At 36.6% G+C, this 22,689-nt stretch overlaps 1 protein-coding gene across 2 annotated transcripts in view; it reads right to left on the bottom strand.

Moving 5' to 3' along the window:
* Positions 1 to 22,341, bottom strand: part of LOC110110177 (transcription factor 25) — a 38,279-nt gene extending 15,938 nt beyond the window's left edge. For both annotated transcript variants that reach the window (XM_028698030.1, XM_020841540.2), the window contains exons 1-3: positions 22,107 to 22,341; positions 19,633 to 20,174; positions 1,449 to 2,363 (exon numbers count right to left, since the gene is read on the bottom strand). In XM_028698030.1, the coding sequence (XP_028553863.1) occupies positions 1,449 to 2,363; positions 19,633 to 20,174; positions 22,107 to 22,280 (1,631 nt within the window). In that variant the 5' untranslated portion in view covers positions 22,281 to 22,341. The remainder of the gene's footprint in view (positions 1 to 1,448; positions 2,364 to 19,632; positions 20,175 to 22,106) is intronic.
* Positions 22,342 to 22,689: the final 348 nt, after the last annotated feature.

The raw sequence follows: 22,689 nt of genomic DNA, 5'->3' as shown, positions 1-22,689 counted from the left end.
TTTAAACTCTTATCTATAATAACACCTACACCATTTCTAGTACGACTCCTACCCGAATACCAAAGTTTAAATCCAAAACTATCAATTTCCTTTGCTCTATCTCCAACCCATTTAGTTTCCTGAATGCACAAAATATTTAACTTCCTATGAATCATAATATATATTAATTCCATTAATTTTCCTGTAAGGGAACATGTATTCCAAGTTCCTATCCTAATTTTAGTTTTATGGACTAGCTTCTTTGTCCACATCCGTCCTTGATGTGGGAACCCTTGCCTATTTAACACTGCACCCGGGCAAACCAATCATGGATTTATTGGTGCTGCACTTTTTTTCTTAACAGGAACAAGTTGTGATAGAATATGTTTTGTTTATCTCGAAGAGATGGGGGGGGGGGATATATATCCTAATGCCAAAAATCTTTACCATGTTTAGTAGTTTCTCGATGGCTTCTCTTGCATTACCAGGAATGAGTGGTTTTGTTGCAGAATTTTTAGTCTTTTTTGGAAGAATTACCAGCCCAAAATATCTTTTCATGCCAAAAATGTTAATTACTTTTGTAATGGCAATTGGAATGATATTAACTCCTATTTCTTTATTATCTATGTTCCGTCATATTTTCTAAATGAAATAGAAAAATACTTGGTCAAACCACCTTACGTTTGAACACAAGTAACAGCTCCTGCATATATATCTTTAATGACTTGAATTAATATAAGCATTATTAACCCCTTACGTCGAACTCTCCATAGCACTTCTCTTGGAACTTTAACATATAAATAGAAAAAGATCATATGTAGATCCTCCATATCCTCTCTGTAATTCTCCATCAAACCTCTCAATAAATATATAGCTTCCATAGTATACCTACCTGGCATGAATTCAAATTGATTTTGAGAAACATAAGATTAAGGCTAAATGATGCAAAAAATTATGTGAAGTTACATAAATCTACTACCTTTTTAAATCCCATTTTCCTCTCATTTTAGACTAAAACCTAGATTTAGGAAATCGTCAAGAAAGTGCGATTTAAAAGATATCCTCTATTTGTACCTATTCTTCTCCTGAATTTAAATTTCACTTATTGAAAAACAAATCTACCAATAATTAATTAAAATTTAATCAAAATTAAATTCTATCATGCCAAACAATTTTCAAGATTTAATGCCTCATTAATTTACTAAATATGGATTCAGTACACTTACTAAATCCTACTCGTATCCAACATCCCCTTAATGTTGTTAATAAGTATTTTACAGAACCTGTTGTTAATAATGTACATATATCATAGAGCCTTCAAAAGGAAATTAGTAGATAAAAGTTTAAAAAATGGGTTATAAATATAATAAGTTAATGATCTTAAATATGCGATGTAAGTTAATGATCTTAAATATGTGACGGAAAATTACCATATGTATTTTCCAATGGTGAAGTAGTAAAATACTTACTCATTTCTCTCTGATGAGAAAGCTTCTTTCCTGACGCATGCCCAATCCTTGGCTTCGCTGCTGCTCGCTTTAAAAGATTCAATAACTTGCAGAGCAGCTTCTTTCAACAAATTTTGCAGTTCTGGGAACCTCCATATAAGATAACTTCGCTCCACATATATGCTTATAAGGTGCTCCAATGTGGGGCTTCCAGCTTTTGCAGAACCAAAAAATGAATTCTTTAGTATCTGGGTCCATAATGATTCTTTTAAAGGTGCCTTAACAACTAACTTCTGCAAAACCAAAGGGTGAAGCATCAATGCTTGCTTCATAAGGTCAGTTGATGAGGCCTTCTCAGTCTGCTCAGTAGAGTTACTGGATGATGATAAATCATGCTCAATAAAAAAGCGAGCAAATGCAAGAGAATATGAGAAATTAGGGAACATCCATAATGAGTTATCACTTCTATACTCATCAACGAATTCTTCTAACCATCTATACTCTTCTGCTCTCAAAGAGAAATAATCGATACAAAGTAAAGCTCCCTTAGGGTCATCACAATCTAAAGACAACAGAAGTTTGCAGACTTCTAATGCCGATCGATGACAGCCACGTCTGTCTAAATTTTTCATATGACAGAAAAGTGCAGTGAAGAATGGCTTATTTGTATCATGAATGTATTTTAGTTGACAGTTTCCCTGCATCGGAGTAAATAATGGATGCCATGCACACTCAAGTGCAAATAAACACTTAGCAAGTACATCAGCTGATGACTGATGTTCTCCTGAAAACTTGAAAACCTCTGCAAATGTCAGCAAAGATTCAATGTGATAAGGATAATGAGCTAAGATGCTTGCAATGGCGTTGAGATCATTAGCAGATTTAGCAGCTTCAAAAGCTTCTTGTGCATGACTATAAGCCGCAGAATGTAAATACCTGTAATATGGATCATAGATAAAATGCTATGTAAGAACCATGCTTATTGAAGGACATATGACAAAGAAGAGGAAGATATCTTGCAATTTAAATGCCGGTGAACGGTGAGGAGAAGCAGGAATTTCAAATAATGCGACAAAAAGTACAATGTCATACCATTTTCCACAAGGAAAATTGATTCTCTCTTCATCACATTCAAACAACTCAATTAAACAGGAAGTCATCATCATTTGTTTTATGATTCACCTATTTATTTGTACCTCCTGTTGTATGTGCAGATTTAATGTATCTATTGATCATCCTCATCCCGTCGTTATCATCATCATCATTAGCAACATTCCAACCATTTCAAGTTGACTTATGAATCCATAATCTTGATTAGTTCTTGTTGAGTATTGTAAGAGAGTTAAATATATCCCTTAGAAATTATTTCGCATAAATTCTATCCCTATCAATTTTGACATATGTCTGCTCATTTCTAATACTTTTAACATTTATTTTATCTATGATACATTTTCTACGCTTTATTACATATGTTAAAATCATTTTTCAAGTATATTTTCTACCCACATCATAATATTATTATTTCTCAACCAATCCTCGTTTCTTCTGCTAGAATTGCTATATCAAAAAACATGCCACAATCCATGTGAATTGAAGGAATGGTAAAAAATAACAAACAAATGAAATGAGGAAGAATTTAGCTTTCAAGCTCAAAGATATTTATTTCGTTATTTAGTTTGCTTTGAAGTTATTTATGACTTATTTTGATTGAATTAAGATAATTTTTCTATGCTAAGGAAAGTACCCTACGAAGAACATGCTGAGCTTCTCAAGGTGATTGTTGGCCTCGTTTTTGTCCTGATTCGCCATCGACTGTGTTTTATTGTGTTGATCGGGCCTCGTTGAGCCCTATTCGATTCGAATCGACATTAATTTGAGTTTGATTGATTTTATCTTATTTTACTGAATTAATTTTGGTCGAGTCGAGGCGAGCTCGAGTTGACCCGGATTGAACCAAACTTGACTCAATTTGAACATGATTTCAATCTCTTAGGTGTAGTTAAATCCTAGTCTAGGTTTGGAATGGCTTTCTAAAACAATTTGAATCACACCGTTAAAAAATTTTTGATCCGACGGCCCCGATCTCCCCTCTCTCCCTTGGTGCCCTAATTGAGGCCGAAGCCTCCATCTCACTCACTCTCTGGGTCTTGGCAAAAAAAGAGCCAAAAGCCTCCCTCTCCGTCTCTCTACGCACGAACGAGCTAGGGGCGGAACCCCCTCCTTCTTCCACTCTCGGCTTCGCAGATCCCATCCGACGCCAAAGCCTACGGCCTCTCCCTGTGCTCGGGTGACCTAGCTCAGGTCGGAAGACCCCCGACCTACCTTTTTCTCGCTGCTTCGCGAATCCCAGACGAACCCGAGCGAAGCCCCTCTCCACCGGCTCCTCCCTCGGCCGGCCCAACCTCGACGACTCTCACCCTAGACGAGCTCGATGTCGTGTTGGCGACCTGCCCTAACCGATCTGAATGGATCCTTTTTCCTCCGAGCAGCTTCTTATGGCAAGTGAATGGGGAAATTCGTTGGCAATGTTTGGATAGAAGGTATGCTCTTCCGATCATCCTTGCTAGAAGAATTAAATCATGACTCTGTGATCATTTTTGCTGAAATGGTGGAGTTCTGGGTAGAGATGGGATTCCCCTCTTCATGCATATGTTTTGTGTTTAAGTTATTTTTGCTGAAATTCTAGTCTATGGCTTAAACGTTTTATTAGAGTGAAACTTGCTCTTGTTTGTGTATGAAGCATATCCTGATTTGCACTCCAAATGTGTTCTTCTTGGAGTCTGCTCTTCGTGTTGTTTCTTTCTTATGTGGAGATATCATTTGTGGTGAACAAAATTTCCTCATTAAACTTTTCCCAAGAGATAGATATACGATTTAGAGTGAAAAGATTTTTTTTATGATAAGTGCTTTTAAAAAAAAAGTATTGATTTTGTTAGATGAGCATATGTTCTAAGCCTATTCCTCTTTGCAAATAATTAATGAATATCTTCCTTCATAAGGAGATTTGGTAGTTGGAGCTACATGTTTCTTTCCCTAAAAGAAAGGTTATTTGCAATACTCTATGTTTTGGCTCAAGAGTATGTTTATAAGTCTAAGTTAGAGTCTTCTTTTAAACTTGTGAGGGTATATAATGTGGAATTTGGAAAACTCGTCGGAAAATGATCATGTGGCATATTGTTGGAAACATGTTTAGCTAAAAAGGCTACGAGTGATGAAATATCGCTATATTTTCTCCTCTACTTGGTTGAGCTTTGTATGAAAAATGTCATCACCCTGCCTCTTTTATTATGAAGCATGATCTCTTATTGCTTAAGAGTTAGGATGTTTGAAGTTATTAAAATCTTGCGTAATATTTTGATATTTGGATTTCAAATACATCATTTGTTACTATTTGAGATGTGTGGAGCTTTGTAGTATTTTTGTTCCCTTACAAGATTTCATGGGTATGCCTCTTTGAGGCCTATTGGAAAGAATGTAAGAGCCCTATGTCTAGATCTCAATAATAATTCTGCAATAGTTTGCTTAGTGCATGTGATGGGTTGAAAAGCTTAGTGCCTAAAGTGGCACCATGAGTTTATGGGTTAATGGGGAATTTGCATCTCTAGAGTTATCTTTCTTCAATACTATGCTCCTAAACACTGAAAAAAATGGATGGGTATCTCCATCGTGTAGAGTTGTTGGAAAGTTAATTTATATGTATTTGAATGGTGACATTATTGTGGTGAATATCGCGTTGGTGGTTCTTATTGCCTTATGCTTCATACAGAGATGAGTATGAATTTAGTGCATTGGGGTTTTGAGAAATTGTTAGGAGATTTCACTTATTCCACAATCTTATGATGAAGTAATATATGCATACCTTGCTCGAAACGAGGCATGTTTTGATTATGGAGAAGTTATGTTTTGTGTTGAAGGCCTCTTGATTCCTTTACAGGAGATTAAATTGGCATTGAGTCTCCCCTTTACGGTTTTTATCTCTTTGGTGAGCTGTGAAGTTTCAAATTTCTATTAGATGAGTTTGTAGGTTGGAGTGAAGAATAGGGCATCTTTTCTCAAGTACATAAGATTTCATTTTGATGGCTGCATGGAGAATGGAGAGGTTGATCTAGTTTCTTTCAAGAGCATCCTTTTCTTTATTTCTTCTATTATCTGATGATCATGGATCTTAGAGGTAATAACTTTGGATTGCCTTATATTATGTGTTGGTGTTGGAAAGAAAAATGCTCTAAATTTTATCTTGGCATGAATGAAAAGGAATAGTTGCTTGAAGTGCTTCTTGTTAATTTCGGAGGAATGAGATGAGTTGGAAAGTGGGCTTGTTCGGAATGATTATTGGAAAGGTATTTTAAAGTAAAAATGCACAGATTCCTTCCCCTCTTTACCCCTTTCTTTATTATTGTTATTATTGTTATTATTATTATTATTATTTTCCTCTTTCTATTACTTTTATAACTTCAGAAAGCCTTTTTTTTTTTTGTGGACATTTCTTCAACTATTTGAGTATTTCGAATTTGTGGGAGAAATTGTTTATGTTGCAGGTTATCTGTTAGCATCATACCATTGTTTTATGAGAATTACTTAGAGGCATGCGTAACACCACTCGAGGAATGAGATAACAATCATATAAATGACTTCATCCATCTTATATTTCAACTACAATGTTGCGTGCCTTTTGTTATGTAATTTTCCTTAAGCTTTAAGAAAATTTGTGGCTGGTTTCATTTCAAAAGACCTTTTGAGTTGTTTTATATGATGGTTAGAAAAGAAGGTTACATCATTCCTTTTATATGTTGTATAAAGTGCTTTCTTACGAGATTTTGGTAGAACGTAATGGGTTGGAAAGTTTTAATGAGTTAACCCCACTCTAAATGAAAAGAAAAGCACTTGATTTGTCTTATTTTTGCGTCGAAAGAGTTTTGGGTAAATTGATTACATAGAGTTTTTATGTGTCGCTTTGTGGGGTTTTATGTAGTCCTTCATTCAAAAGTTTTTCATAAGTTACTTTGAGATTTATAATTTTTGTGAAGTGGATTCGTGTTGAAAAGTTCTCTTTGCTGTCTTTTTGAAACAAATGATCTTTATTGTGTAACTTGTCTCTCCTTTATTAATGTTTGCTTCTAAAATGTAAGGTTGAAAGAATGTGATAGATAGAAAGAGATGTTTTAGTTCTAGTTTTAAGAACTTGAGTTTCCTTTGTTGCTTTGAGTTTGGTAAGGAATAGTTTGCGTAATCGAGTCGGGTCTGCATCAAGTGCTTTGTTTGAATCGTGGGAACAGTAAAATGGCATTTAACACCTTCTCTCCTACTCATATCATATTGAATAGGAGTGAAGGGTGTCTTAGAGACTTGCTCGACTTCGAAGAAACATGTTCAATAACAAAATGCCAACATTCTATTTATTATTTTAATTTCCATTCGTTCTTTCTAGCATTTTGTCGTATTTCTTTCTTTTCTTTTTCTAGCTTTTGCATTTATACTAATTTTCTACTCATTGGCTTATTTCATTTATGGATTCCTAAATCTTTGGATACATGTACAAATGTCTAAAAGGTTAGAAAAAACATTTCCTTTTATCCCCTATAACACTAGTGACATCTAAGGACAAAAATTGAGGATCGAGTCTTAGATAACATAGACTTAGAATGCATGTTCCCTATAGGGTAGAGACATCAAAATATATAAAACTTAGTAACATATTTTTCTAGGTTTTTGTTGCCTAAATCTACTAATAATTCACCAATAAAATCAACTTTAATTTAACTCTTAAAAATGCTCTAAAGCATCTAATTTGTATTCAAACCATAACTAATATTCCATAACCACTAATATGTAAATTCAAACCAAATCTAATCAATCTCTTAATCAACTCCTAACAAACCTAAAATTTAAAAGATATAGATTAAATTAGGAGGACAAACATAAACTAAAATTCATTGAGCTAAAAATCTTCTAAAACCCAAATCTACTAATTCACCTAAAACTCAATCAAACCTTAAACTAATCTACTAAAAATCAATCAACAAACTTCTTAATATAACTATATCAACTTGGTTTTTAGGATGGACTACTCCGGGCTGCGGGGCTAAGTGTCTTAAGGAGGCCTGGTTCCTCGAGCCTGGTGGCACAACGCCACGAACCAGTTGAAATTTCCTGTTAGTTATATTTTTGTTATTTACCTGCATTTCTTTTCTAAACGGCATATACGCTCATATGTATATTTTTCTGTTATCTTATTTGCGAGGTACATCGGAGCTTAATGATCAAGGATCGAGCGACATCACTTATTTATAAGCTATTAAGTGGCAGCGCCACATGCAGTCAGGTATAATTTCTGCAACTGGTAAAGTAATTTATTTTTTTTTAATTATATATCGGAACTGCTTCACATCACACACAACTTGTTAGTAGGTATTCTAGCATGTTTAGGTAGCCAGCCTTAGGTTAGTTCACTAACGAAGCTTTAACCCTATAGGTCAAAGCTTGCCTCCCTTCTGTGAGCCCTAGAGACCATTATGGTCATTTAGGCCTGTAGAGTAGGCCACCTACTTGTGCCATTAGGCATCGTTGTTTTCCCACACGAAGTGGGCATCGCTAGGATTTTGGCCTTTTCCAATTTTGGGTACGATACCCCCCCCTTTTTTTCTGTGAGCCTTAGAGACCATTAGGGTCATTTAGGCCTGTAGAGTAGGCCACCTATTTATGCCATTGGGCATCGCTGTTTTTCCCATACGAAGTGGGTATGACTATGATGATTTTCTGTGCGGGTACCTTGCTTGGAGGGTACCCTTAGGGTGTGTTTATTTATTTTTTCTGTACTCTGGATGTCATGCATGCATTTGTCTTTACACACCTTACTTCACATTGTATTTCACTTACATACATGCATTACATCAGTAGACTTAAAGATATTTCGTATCTGTTTCATGCATCATACATGGCGCTAGGTACATCCTTTTGCATATTGTAGAGTTCCTGATTGAGATCTTTTAAACTATAAATCCTTAATTTCTTAGGATAGAGCCTTCATATCTTGTATACATATAGGACGATTGAGTGTGTTTAGGATGTTAGCTGGCAGCTCACTCCAGGCAAGCATAAGCCCAGGTTGTATACCCCTCAGTGTCTCCTTTCATCTGTATTTTGAGTCTGTCTTTTCTCTTAGGGTAGTAATCTGGTCTTTGATCTTCTAAACTTAAAATCTTAAGCATATCTTTATTCATCTAAAAAAATCTAGTCATCACTAAGGGTAAATAGAAGAGACTCTTTGGAATAGAACTTGGGAACTTTTTCTGTGCACCAAATTAAGAAGTGAATAATACAACATCCTTAATCGAGAGTTTTCTTAGACCGAGGTCTAAGATGTAATTAACTACGGGGGCTTGCGCCCGTAGGAAACCGATCCCCACAATCAAATAAACCCTATTCGAGCTGATGTATCGAATAGGGGAAATCTCGTGAACTTTTGGATTATGTATATTATTATTCATCGATGTTGGTAGGTGAAAGCCGCTATCCTCCATGGCTAATCGTATACATAACTTCATCTGCTCTTCCATCGGCCTGCTTGTGTCGATTGTAAAGGCCTACGACCGTTTTGTCCTACGGGATAGTATGATCGTACTCTTTGCATTCGAACCACACGAGCAGAATCCTTTCGGAGACCCACAGTGATCTAAGCTTCTAGTTGTTGAATATAGTAGATGGTTTGAAGCTTCTAATTGATGAACATATGAAGTGGGTTCCTATTAAAATCACGCACATAAAATCTTATATTATTTAAATAATATCCATAATTTGATTCACAGAACACATTTTGTTTAAGAAACAAAATGCTAATTATCATTAGAACACTAACTAATGCCTCCAAAAATAACAAAATCAACAACATTTAGCAAAATAATTGGGGGCATAACTGAAATAGTCCACAACATCATACAGGCCAACCAAAGGTATCTGGGGTCATTGTCTAACTGTAACTACATCATGTGACCTAGAGGTAAGAGTATAAAATATTTGGAAAGAAAGAAATGTGGGCTCCGAAAATTCGGCCCCGGCCTCCGCAAGCTGTTTGCTGCTTCTTTTCGGCAGAGTTTTAACGGAATAAGTTCCGGGGTAAATTTTTGAAAGGCAAATGGGTTTGTAGATAAGACACTACCCAGAGATTTCGCCCTCATTTTGCGAGGACTTTATGATATGAGTTCTGGTTTCCTATATGCGCAAGCCCCTATAGTTAATTACCCCTGGCGATCACGAGAGAGAACTTTTGATTAAGGCTAGTCATCGATCAGATACGCAAAGAATACGTATTATCTGGCATATAGTAGCAGCATGGGTATGGGTATTTGGAATTTAAAGGGTTTGATATTTAAAACGGAAATTTCACCATCGTACACTTAAAGCGGATGGTGGGGGAATGGATAATAGACCCAATCAAGATCTCATGGTTCCGTCGTCCCGGGCCATCGTGGTCATGAGTCTACTTAGATAGAGGAGATAGTCGTCCCAACCTGACAGAAGGATCCTTGTCGGCAGCCATGGGTTGCTTCGTCCAAGGAGATCTTGAAAACTTGGGGTGAATGTTTGTCTAAGGGGACAAATTTGAATCTACCTTAACTAACAGAAGGCTTTGTGCACTATCGATTATATCCTATTGATTCATGTCTTAAGGATTTGATGTCACTAAGGAACGTATTGGCTCTGGCCATAACCGTTATTTCATGGTGCCATTTGGCAACAAAACCACTCGATTCAAAGGGCCCCAGGTCATAATCGTTTATCCTGGGTGCCATTAAGCAGCAAAACCGCCGGTTAGAGGACACGTACTACATCCTTATTGGCATGAGATTGTTTGAAAATTGATCCTAGTGATATTTTCGACTAGGTATTAGCTCTTCGTGAGCTGAAGTAAATTTTAATTTGTCCACATCGGCAAACTGTTGCGGAGGGCGAATGAATTTTGCTTTAAATGCTTTATGGTTGGATTTCAAATTTAAATATTTGGAATATGCATGAACTTTGAGATTTTGGATTTTTGAGCATTTAAGTGACATTTGAAAATATTTATGAACCCTTCCGGTTGAGATCTACATTCAACACGGCCATTATCAGGGTGTTTGGGGTCACTTCCATTAGAAAATATTTGCATTTTGTGGATGAACCTTGTTGACTATGTCAAGTTATCGACAAAAGATCGGGTTTAGTCATATGTTTTGTGCCTTTATTAGTGAATTCTCATTGTTATAAGTCTTGAAGGCCTAATATAAATATATTAAAATAAATATACCGGTCACCACAACCTTATATTTGTTTAATGATTTGAACACTGTCGACTCCTATTGATCCACATAGAATGATTGGGTCCGAACTTGAATTCACTTATTGACCCGCGCAACATCTCTAGAAGTCACGTGTGTACTAATAATACGCTCGTCGGGACCCATGCGATTGTTTGGAGGCATTTTATAATTGAACCCTGTCAACTCCTTTTACCTACATAGGAGAATCGGGTTCAAATTTATTGACCCGCATAACATCCCTAGACGTCACGTGTGTATCCAAAACACACTCGCTGGGGCCCAAGAGGGTGTTTGGGTGGAACTTGAAAGACATTTGAAAGTATTTGTTAAACCCTCCGGTTGAGATAAACTTTCAACACGGTCATCATCGGGTATTTGGCATCATTCTATATGAAAATATTTGCATTTTTGTGGATGAGCCTTGTCAACTTTATCGAGCTGCCGACAGAGTATCGGGTTTTCATAGGTTTTATGCCTTTATTTATGAATTTTCTTTATTTGAAGCCTTGAAGGCATAATATGAATGTATTAAGACAAATATACTGATCACCACCACCATATATTTGTTTGATGGTTTGAACCCTATTGACTCCTATTAATTCGCATAGAAGTATTGAGTTCAAACTTGAATTCACTTATTGACCCGCATAGTATCCCTAGACGTGTGTACTTATAACACACTCGCCGGTGCCCATGCGGGATATGATTGTACTTACCCCTTTGTGTACATATGTGTATACAAAAACGCCTTTTGTCCGCTTGCATGGATGTTGTGGATCCGGTGGTGTTACGTAGCAACTTCTGATAGAATTGTTCGCTGCTTTATACATGTAGATTGTCATGCACTATTTATTGCTTTTTGCATGTTAATTATAATGCACTAACGAATCTCCTGCTTTTGCATATAGGTGAATCGTAACATTATCACCTAATTGTAATGAGACACATCATTGTTCTGATGTAAACTCCATTTTCTCATTCATCGGGAGTCCTTGAAATTCGTGATTGCTGCTTTGAAAATACTATTTTTAAGGTCTACAGTATATTAGACATCTACATAGTTGGTCCTCAAAATGAATAGATGTATTTAGGTGCACTTGTTATTTACAGTGTTAATGAATGCCATAATTGTTTTCTTCCCAAGTATAGGATCAATAAGAAATTTTAGAACACCAGGAATTTTAGTTCGAATTTGTTCAAACATGCATTCCATTCTGCCAGGAGGTGTCTTTCTCCGTACATCGAGTTGTCTTCGTACCCGACATACTTGCAAATCTCAATCACCGCTATTGTAGGTGATGTTTGTACTTGTGTCCACAGTGGTTCGTTGTACTTGCGATATACCCATTGTTGTTACCCACAAGTGGCTCGTGTTTATTTGTAGTGACCCGTTATATTCACTACGACCTCCTGAAAATATTCATAGAAGAGCCACTGTTCCTGCATCACATTCATCTTTCACCAATCTCAGGTGGTTTGATGATTGTAATTGTTTGTAGGGACGGGTCTTCCCCTATCAAATGCCAGTATTGTCATCTCAATCTACAGGCAAACTGCTCATGTTTTAAGTTCTTCATTGTTGCATATAGAAGACATTTATACTCTTTACAGTGGATTGATATTATTTGGACTTGATTAAATATCATTATTCATATGCATTGAAAGGATTGTTGCATTCATATCTTGGCCCTCATTAATGCAGGTGGGAGATACTCGTGTACTATACGGTTGACTACTATTACTTGCAAGTACAATGCTTTGACCTCGTAGAGACTGTAGTGGAAGTCTGTTGCATTCACCAGTATCATCCATTATGTACTTTGTCTCAAGTATTGATAAGTTTCGATGATTGATGCTTGCTTGCAATTGTTCAGATGTTGTAAATTGACTATTGTTCATTGCTTGTATGCATCGAGGTCTTGTTCGTCACGAGTCCCCTGCTTATTTGCTTGTATTTGTTTGAATACATTAAGTTGTTATTTGGCATTTGCATTTTAACCTTGATTGTGCATTTTAGGATTTGGGATTCCATCTCTTGTAGTTTAGTTCAAGTCCTGTTCCTTATTGTTCATACAAGTTCTCTGCATATTTAGTTCAAGTTTTATGCATTTATGTCCAAGTACGAATCCTCTGTATTGTTGCTCAAGCGAGGTCTTCTTATTGTTCAAGCATTGTGCACTTCAGTGAAAATTTCTGCAGCATCCTGGCATATCCCCCGTTTGGGGAAAATGTATGGGAGCTGGGCCTTCCCATCACGCGAGTGTGTATGGTAGGTGTCCTTAGACACCGCGGTCGTACATCTTTTCATCCCACCACGCTACAAGAGCATGAATGGGGCCTTCAACAGTACCCGTATGAGAACGCCAGTGACTTTCCCCACCACGATACAAGAGCGTGTATAGGGTTTACCCACCTCTCCATATACGTCGCACCGGGCTCCCTCCTACCGTGCTACAAGAGCGCATATATGTGATTCTCTGGTCCGCCACAAACGTCGAAAGTGGGATTTGAAATATTATATCTTTCGTAGCAGTGTCGGCGGTGCTGTGTCGAGGTCGAAGACTGTCCCCACCACGCTACAAGAGCGTGTATAGGGCTTACCCACCTAGTTACACCTATCGCATCGGATTCTCCCCCACCGTGCTACAAGAGCGCGTATAGGGGTCCGCCGGCGCATCAAGCGTATTGAAGGCGGGATTTGGAACTTTACAAGAGGGAACCCTCTCTCCCCTTCTCTCTCTTTTTCTTTTTTTCTTTTTTCTTTTTTAATAACAACAAACATAATACTAATAATAATAAAAATCCCCCCTCCCCCACTATTCTTTCTGGTTTGGGAATTCACGGGATTAGGCCGAGGAAGTGCGCTGAAAGGGGGAAACTACCTTCACAGTTATCGAGCTCCAGTTGTAGCTTCCGATCAAAATGTTAAACTTCTGATTCGACCGGATGGGAGTCGTGAAAGGAGCGAAATCGAACGGCACGAAGGAGCGCTCGGGAAGGGAAGAAAGTTACCCTCACGGCTATCGAGCTCCCGTCCCTACTTCGGATCAAAATGTCGTAGCTTCCGTTCGAACAGGAAGGAACGGTGTCGGAGCGAAGTCATCCAGCCATGAGGGGACCGGGGAAGCACGCGAAATGGAGAAAGTTACTGTTGCAGTGAGCGGGATTCCGTCCCGCTTCCGATCAAAGTGTCAAACTTCTGATCTGACAGGGAAGGGGAAGTCGTCGTTGGAGTAAAGTCGCACAGCCACGAAGAGCTGGAGAATCAACGCGAAGGGAAGGAAGTTATCTTCACAACCGCGAGCTTACGTCGTTGCTTCCGTCAAAATGTCGTAACTTCCGACCAGCTTGGACGGGAAGTCGCAGGAGTGAAGTCAAGTAGCGACGAGAGAGGGAAAGAGCCAGAGAGAGAGAGAGAAAGAGGTCGGAGACCTCTTCTCTTCGGCTATTTAATGACGCGAAGTCGTGCGACATGGGAGGAGTGTCGCGGTCGTGTTTGCGACATGCGAACGGACGGCTCGACGTGTGCGGGATAGCTTCGGCAGAGAGCAGGTATGGGATTTTTTTTATTTTTTTTAATTTTTTTGTTTTAGGTGCAGGTCAACAAGAAATAAATAGTAATAGCTAATAAGAGCGCTGATTTTTCTTTAATTTGATCCCGCGAGAACAACGGTGAAGCTTAAAACAATAAAGAACTAAACGCTGGTAAGCACTGAAGGATTAACTCATCATTGGGTTAGCCTAGTTACATTAGAAAAGGAAAAGCTAGAATAAACTCAAGCGCAGACAGTCATTTCCTTCAAAATCTAAAAAGATAGATAATCGGGTATTACCACTTACATGAGTAGAAACCAGAAGTAGCATCAACTAAGATGAGCTTGAATGGTTCAGGATTCCCAAGCACATTTAAATAATTAGTCTCTGTTTCCATGACATTGAAGTTTATCAAAAGTTAATAAACTCAACAGCTCTTTTACAAGATCCACTCTCTTCATGTCCTTATGAACACAGGCACTTCTAGCGGAGGGGTGTTAGGGGTGAGTGGGTGTGAATTTCCACAAGAACATTTGTTCGGTTTAATGTTTGTTGGAATCCATGGGTACTAAAGGAGGGAAACATGACCGATATTATTAAGGAATTAACAAATGCTAAAGATAGAAATCCAAGATTGATTTTTGCGTGGAAGGCATCTAAGGAAACTCTAAATTTAAATCTGATTGTATATATTAAAAGTATGAAGTTTATTGGATGTATTTAGTGCATCGCAATAAAGGATGTATACTTGTAAATACTATTTTTATTTTGATAGACTAGGATCCTTGTTTCTTTCTTATATTTGTCTATATATTATTTATATTGAATGTTTTGAATCAATAAAGAAGAATTCCTTTCAGCCCTTTGTGTTTTCCACATGGTATCAAATACTTGGTTTTTTGGCAACTACTTGTGTCAGGACCTTCATTGTCATGGTATCAACTACTTGCGCTATTTTGAACATGGCGCAAGCTATATAAAAATTATAAAATAATAAACATGAATATGAAATATTATAAAATAATAAGCATTAATAGCATTAAATGGAATTTAGGGAGCGGTACCGAGCGTGTACCTAGTTGTACCGAGCTGTATAGCATAATATGGGGGCTGCCGGGGGTCCAAGGAGGCGCTGCCCCCTGGCGGGGTTCGACCTGTACCTAGTTGTAAGAGGAATTTTGAAGTTCGTTTGTATGGAAATTTGGGAGCAGTACCGAGCATGTACCTAGTTGTACCGAGCTGTACCGAGCGGTACAAAGCATGTAACTAGCGGTACCGAGCATGTATCGAGCATTTACATAGCGGTACCGAGAGGTATCATGCATGTACTTAGCGATACCGAGCGTATACCTAATTGTACTGAGCTGTACCTAGTTGTACCGAGCTGTACCGAGCGGTACAGAACATGTAACTAGCGGTACCGAGCACTTACATAGCAGTACCGAGCGTGTACCTAGTTGTACCGAGCTATACTGAGCAGTACAGAGCATGTAACTAGCGGTACCGAGCATGTACCAATTTGGCGCATTATTTTGCGTCGTGCGCAATGCGCCATGGCTCACATGTGGCGTAAATAGCGCGCGCTATTTTAAACACATGTGCCTCGCCATGAACATGGCGCCGTAGGTGCGCCGCGCCGCGCCGTGCGCCATGGAGCGCGCTATTTTGCGCGATTGACAGCTATGGATATAACTTTCCCACCAACATTATTTGTATTTTAAGTCCATAATTTTTACTGCAGCACTTCAACAGCAACCTCTCGTCGTTGACCTCCACAGTCACATTTGTCTTGTAAGCTTTATAACCTCATATGGACAAGATTAGAGAGAGTTGGCCCAAGCTAGAAGCTTGGGATGTAGATCCCTCTATCAATGATACTTGCACGTTCCTAACTACGCCTGAGAAGACATGGGATTCCAAATGTCAAACATATTCCAAAGCACATGATTCAATCCAAATATATGAAATCAAGGTGAAAGTAAATGAAGCAAAATAATGAAAAAATGTGTAAGAGTTCATGATAAGAGCTGGATCACTTGATCAAAATAATGAGTATTAATGAAGTGCTTAGAAGACATAATCATCTTAAATAACTTATTTGAAAAGGACTGGGCATATGACTTCCTTGTCGGAGTCAATCTTCAATTTGATCAGGTTAGAGTTCAAATTCTCAATGGACAAGAACAACTTCACTTGAAGAGGCAAAGAAAGTCAAAGGGGTGTAATGCTTAAGCAATAGACTTTGCATGGTTCAATTATGATGATGACTAAAATTGAACCTCAAAGGAAAGAAAGAAGAAAGATAAATACATTTTCTCAAGAAGATACAACAAAAAAGACAACTTAAGGTGCACCCACTATAAGAAACCAAGACAGACTTATGGATAATTTTAGGGAACTAACTAGGAAACCACAAAGTTGAGAATGGAGAAATCAGGAGGCCAACGAAGATCTCAATCTCAGGCTCATTTGCTAGAGGCAAACCAGCAATAATGAAGGGTGGGAAAAAGGAAGACTCAATAGTAAATAGATTGAAAAACTCAAATGTTTGATAAGATCCCTTAAGAAGAAATCGTCTGGTGCATGTTCATTAGCACTCTCAAGAGCATCTCCATTTCCTCTTGGGTTAAATATCTCAACAAAGTGTTTGACTAACTCTTGGGTCATCGACTTGAGCCTACATATCAAATTAGTCACACCTCTCAAAATTTTAACTCTTCCGCTCCATGCCCCAGTAATAAAAAATTATTGTTGCAAACAGTTCTCTAGTTACATTTGCTGGGCTAGGAGATATCCATATATCTCCTCTAACCATTAAAAATTTCCTTCATGCTCCTAAATTGTCAACAAATATCATTTCAATTCAAAAGCTTACAAAATATCTAAAATATTATATAGTTTTTTATCCTTCTTATTGTGTTTTTGAGGACCAAGATTCGAGGAAGATTAGACTTGCTAAGAAAAGGGAATGCTATACTATATTAAAATATTGAGTACTTCAAATAGAAGTAATGAATAATATGCCCTCATCCTTTTTGAGTATTTCAAATCAAGATGACATTTGACTGCATCACTTTAGTCTTGATCATCCAACTTTTAAACATCTGAATATAATCTTATGTTTTTTTTCAAAGAATTGAATATCATGGATTTTCATTGTGACAATTGTTAACTTGCAAAACACACTTGTGTACCTTTTGAATTAATCCATATTGATATTTGGGGATTTCTCTATCAACAAAAAAAAAATGATGTTATATTTCATTCCATGACTCAAAATGAAATTTGAGGTGAAGATTAATAACTTTAGGTCTGATAATGGAAGAGATTATTTCAATCAAATTTTAACTTACTACTTTAAGAAAGAAGACATTATAGATGACCTATTATGTTATGTGTCAATAGACCACACCAAAATAGGGTCACTAAAAATATAAGTGGCCACGTAATATCATTTGCTAAATTTTGTTGGGGTAAAGTTGTCCTAGTTGTAGCATATTTAATAAATAAAATACCCTCACAAAATTTATAACATAAGACTCCTCTAGTGTATTCCCAAATTTTAACCTCATGTTAAAAGCTCTAATAGTTTTGTAACTAGAATATTTGGTGTACCTCTTCTGTTCATAATCAAGATATAGAAAATTAGACCCCATAAACGTTGACTGCATATTTATTGCCCTACTCTTCCAAAAAGTATACCAATATTATTATCCTCCTACGAAATTTTCTATATATGTGGATGACATATTTGCCGAATATAGAGCTTCATAAGATTATATCTTTAGAGGGAGATTTCACTTATGGTAGATAAAGAGCATAGTCACTCCAGTTTTCGTCCTTTCTATTTCTGCCTACTCAAGGGCAAAATAATCCAACCAACTCTAAAACTATCCCTTGCAAAACACCCTAAACGACATCACTCAATCAAACATCACTAAGTCTACACCTGAATTCATGTCCAACCCCCATCAACCCAAGGTTAGTCTAGATTGACAACTCCATGAGATTTCCACATGTAAACTCAAGGCATACATAAGAATAAGAATTGTAACAGACAAGACACTTATTTAAAATGTGATCTAATATTCTAATATCACTTTTAATGAGGACATGATAAGTTTTGATCCCCATTGCATTTATAATCTACTGAAAAGGACCTTAATCTTCCTATTTTTGTTAGAAAATGTCCAAGAAATTGCACAAAGAAACATCCATAACTGTTGTCTCAATACATGTTGCTTAAACACCTTTTCTCCACTAAATAAAAATTTCATTGAGATTCTAAATAGTTATTTTGTTCCAAATGCTTTATTTGAGGCGTTGTTAAGATATGAATTGAAAAATTCTATAGAGAGCAAATAGATGCATTGAAAAAAAAATGTGAGAGATTGCCATGCCTAGACGAAAGGATATGATTATGAGCCTAGATAAAAGAATATGATTACAAATAAGTTTTCACTGTGAAGTACAAGGCTAATGGCTCTATTGAAAAATAAAAAACAAGACTTGTTAAGTATCACACACAAATATATGGAGTTGATTATCACCAAGCATTTGCACCTGTGGCAAAGATGACACAAGAAAAAACTCTCTGATCTCTGGCAGCCTACTTCAGTTGGCATATTTATCACTATGATGTAAAAAACGCTTTCTTACATGAGAGATCTCAAACAAGCAACTTGAATGAGCATTGTTCCAATTAAGTGGATAGCTAATACATTTTGTAGGCTAAATATGTTAATGGCGCAGAATGACGCACGAAGGGGAGCACAAGTTCAAGTTTACGCACGTCATGTGTGCCCAATGGTGCATGGTGCTCTCAATTTGACTTATGTTATATATTTTTTAATATTTATATAATTTTAATTTCTAAATAATATAATAATAAATTTTATGTTATAAGTTATTTATTTATTAACTAAATCTAAAAACCTCACACCCCAACCCTAAGTCACGCCTGATCCCTCGCAGTCAAAGCCATAATCCTCTCGCCTGCATGGATTCCGCCTCCCTCATGCCCGACCAATCCCTCCTAGTTAAGCATGAGCTAAATTACTCTTAAACCTTTGGTATTTCATTCTCAGATAAATTGGTCTAAAAATCTCAGATCCTAGCTTTAACACTAGATGGAATAGTAATAACAATAGGTTGAATAGTGCTGATTTATTGCACTAGTGATTTGATTCTAGCCTTGGAAATTTCATGTTTAAGCATGCACATCATGACAAATAATAATAATCTCAAGATAATCAAGCAAGTACATGCTAGTTAATTATATTTCAACATAATATCGGTATAAAAAAAAGTGCTTGAAAGTCATCCAAAGCACATTACCTCCTAAGAGACATTGCACGAAGATAATGGTCACTTACCTAAAATAATGAAGCCCATCCTTTGTTTCAATCAATTCCATGGACAAAGAACCGTCCCATCTTGGCCAAAAACTTGATGGAGTGACAAGAATGGTTCTCCGTGGGTTGTGGATTGCACGTCTTCCACCATGGATTTGTCTCAAGTTTCCCCCAATCTCATTATTTTCAAAAGAACTAACGACTCTAGAACCAAATATTTTTCGTAATTCATTCTCAACTTTTAAATATTTTGAATCCACTGTTAAGATTGAAGAACCACCTTGCTTTTTGGTAGCATCAATCACATTCTCATTTTGTTCTTTAGCACTATGGCATCTATTTTCATGAGAAGCCTTTACGTCAATAGAAAGCTCTTCTAGAATTGAATCGAGTGATTCTTCATCTTTGAACTTGGCAGATTTCTGGATCTCCTTGTTTTTTTTCTTCTTTTTCTTTGATTTGTAGTTCATAACAGGAACTGCATCATAGGCTTTTCTAATCACAGACTGCTGCTTTTCAATAATATCTTCTGTGCTATCGCCAACAGTATCCTCTTCATAGCCCTGATGAGTACCATTCAACAAGCCAAGTGAAACTAAGAAATGATTTAACAAGAAAAAAGATCTGAAGCAGAACAAACTTTCCCATATGTTAGCTTATAGCTGCCAATAAAGTGGTAGAAAAGAAGAAAAATGTAACGGTATGTAAAGAAAGGCCATTAAATCTACAAACGCAATATTTACATAAAGTGGAATACTCAACATTAGCCAACTGTTTATGTAGAATAAAATGATTAGTTATATTCAGAAAATTGCCAAAGAGGTTTTAGGAGTCTTATAAATCATAAATCAATAAGAAGATTTGATGATGACCTGAGATGGCACAATAAATAATTAAAGAAAATGAATGTTCTTTTACAAGATTTAAAAAAAAAAATACTATTAAAATATAATTTAAAATAAAGGAGCTAAAAGAACTGCAAAAATAGAAGAAGCATAGCAAAAGCTAAGCATTTGTATGATTAATAACAAAGACATGAAAGAATATGCTATCAGAAAAAAGACTAAACAAAATCATATTATTATCAAGCATATCATTAATTATATACCACAAAAACTTATCGGAGGAACTTTAGTGCAACATGAATTTTGTAAAAGTTGACAATTTCATGTCTCATATTGATCTTGAGAAGACATGATCAAATTATGTTATATTAACTTAATAAGAATTCAGGAGAAAATTCAGGAGCCAACAATAGGTTAAAGTTATTAAGAAATGTATAATGCAATAATGACTAGTATCAGTACTGGTTAAGTGTTAATGAAGTTCCAAATAATACAAATTTGCAGTAATGATTTGCATTATATTGAAATTTTGTATTGTCAAAATGTTCAAAATTAGTAATTTTTGCCTACTACTACCAAATGACATCCAATAGTAAGCCTTCCAAACAACTTTGGTACAGATTTAGGCAGGAATTAGTAAAGATTTTAGCTAAGTCCTTCCAAACAACTTTTGGGACGTTTAAATCCTGCTATTATGTTAAATTTCATTTTTGTACAATTTTTTAGATTTAATAGGATTTAGTAAATCCTAACTGGAATTTGTTGAAGGGGATTGTACTCACAGTAATGCTCATCTTCCGCTCAAAGTGCTCAATCACAACAACAAAGCTCTAAACCAACAACCTCCAACCACCGCCATACCTCCAAGCAGTCACGGATGACAAAACCACGGCCTCAAAAATAGGCCATGGTGCCTCGAGAAGATCACTAATTTTGACTATAATGATGAAGAAACCAACAAAGGATTGAGTAAAAGGTAGGGTTTGAGAAAGTGAGGAAGAGTGCAAAAAATGAAACAAATCCCTAAAGAAGACTTAAAGAAAGAGTTAGTGGTGGAGGAAGTGGAGGTGGGGGCTTTATGCATGGCAGTTCGGCATTAGTCCACGGACTGATGAAAGAATCAATCCTTTGCTTGATTCTGAATGATATAATTGCAAATAGCTCAGTGATAGTGCTTTCTACACCCTTATCCTCCCCTCCCCTATTCCGTTATATCATAAAACAAATGGCCATAGAGTTTACCATGATTTAACCGGATTTAACAATTGACATACCAAACAGTTTTCAAGATATACTAAATCCTACTTAAATTAACTCGTATATGATACGCAACTTTTCTGAATGTCAATAGTTAGCAAACCAACTCGTTATAGATTTTTACAGATCATCTTTTACACACATACACACACAAAAAAAAACGCGGAAAAGCACAGAGATCCGAGGGAAAATTATATAAGCAAGAAGAAGAATGCCATGCTTCACATATTTGAGCATTAGCCAACCAAGAAATCAGTAACAATTAAATCACTAATCCAACAACAGTCAACAGTATAGAAAATTACCATGCAAACATTACATCGCATCCAAGAATCATGAAATCAAAGCAAACGGACCATTAACCTTAACTTGCGTAGCTCGGGGGAGACCAACCTGATTGTCGAGGAGATCGAAGAGATTTCTGGAAGGAGCGCCGGCGACGGGAGAATCGGACTCCTCCCCCGTCTCATCGCCGCCACCGCCACCAGCATCTTGTTGGACATTGGATAAACCGAGACGCTGCTCATCTTGCTCCTTTAGGACTCTCCGCAGCAATCGAGCAGACATTTCTTTCCCCCTTCTTCTTGATCCCTTGCTTGACACCTCGAAAATCTGAAATAAAAATGTGGCAAATATACTAGGTATTTGATTTTTATATGCGTTCAATAACTTGTAAAAATATGCGGTTTTTTTTTTTTTTTCTTGCCTAAAATTTTTAATTAAATTTACATGCTATCGCATGCGCAATAATTATTTTAATATCGAAAAATATAGGCCAACTTATATTTCTTTCTAAACCACTTTATAATATTTTAATTATCTTAACACTCCTAATTTGATATGAAAATGAATTAATGGATTGATATGATATGTAATATTTAGAAGTTTTAGATGGTTAAATATGTAAATAGAATAGTATTAGGTGTATGCATGTAAATCTCCCTAATATTATTATATTATATATTATATATATATA

Source organism: Dendrobium catenatum, unplaced genomic scaffold (genome assembly GCF_001605985.2).
Source record: "Dendrobium catenatum unplaced genomic scaffold, ASM160598v2 fragScaff_scaffold_1035, whole genome shotgun sequence".
Classification (NCBI taxonomy): Eukaryota; Viridiplantae; Streptophyta; class Magnoliopsida; order Asparagales; family Orchidaceae; genus Dendrobium; species Dendrobium catenatum.
Note: the sequence above shows the minus strand (reverse complement) of the source record. Positions and strands in the feature narration are given on the sequence as shown.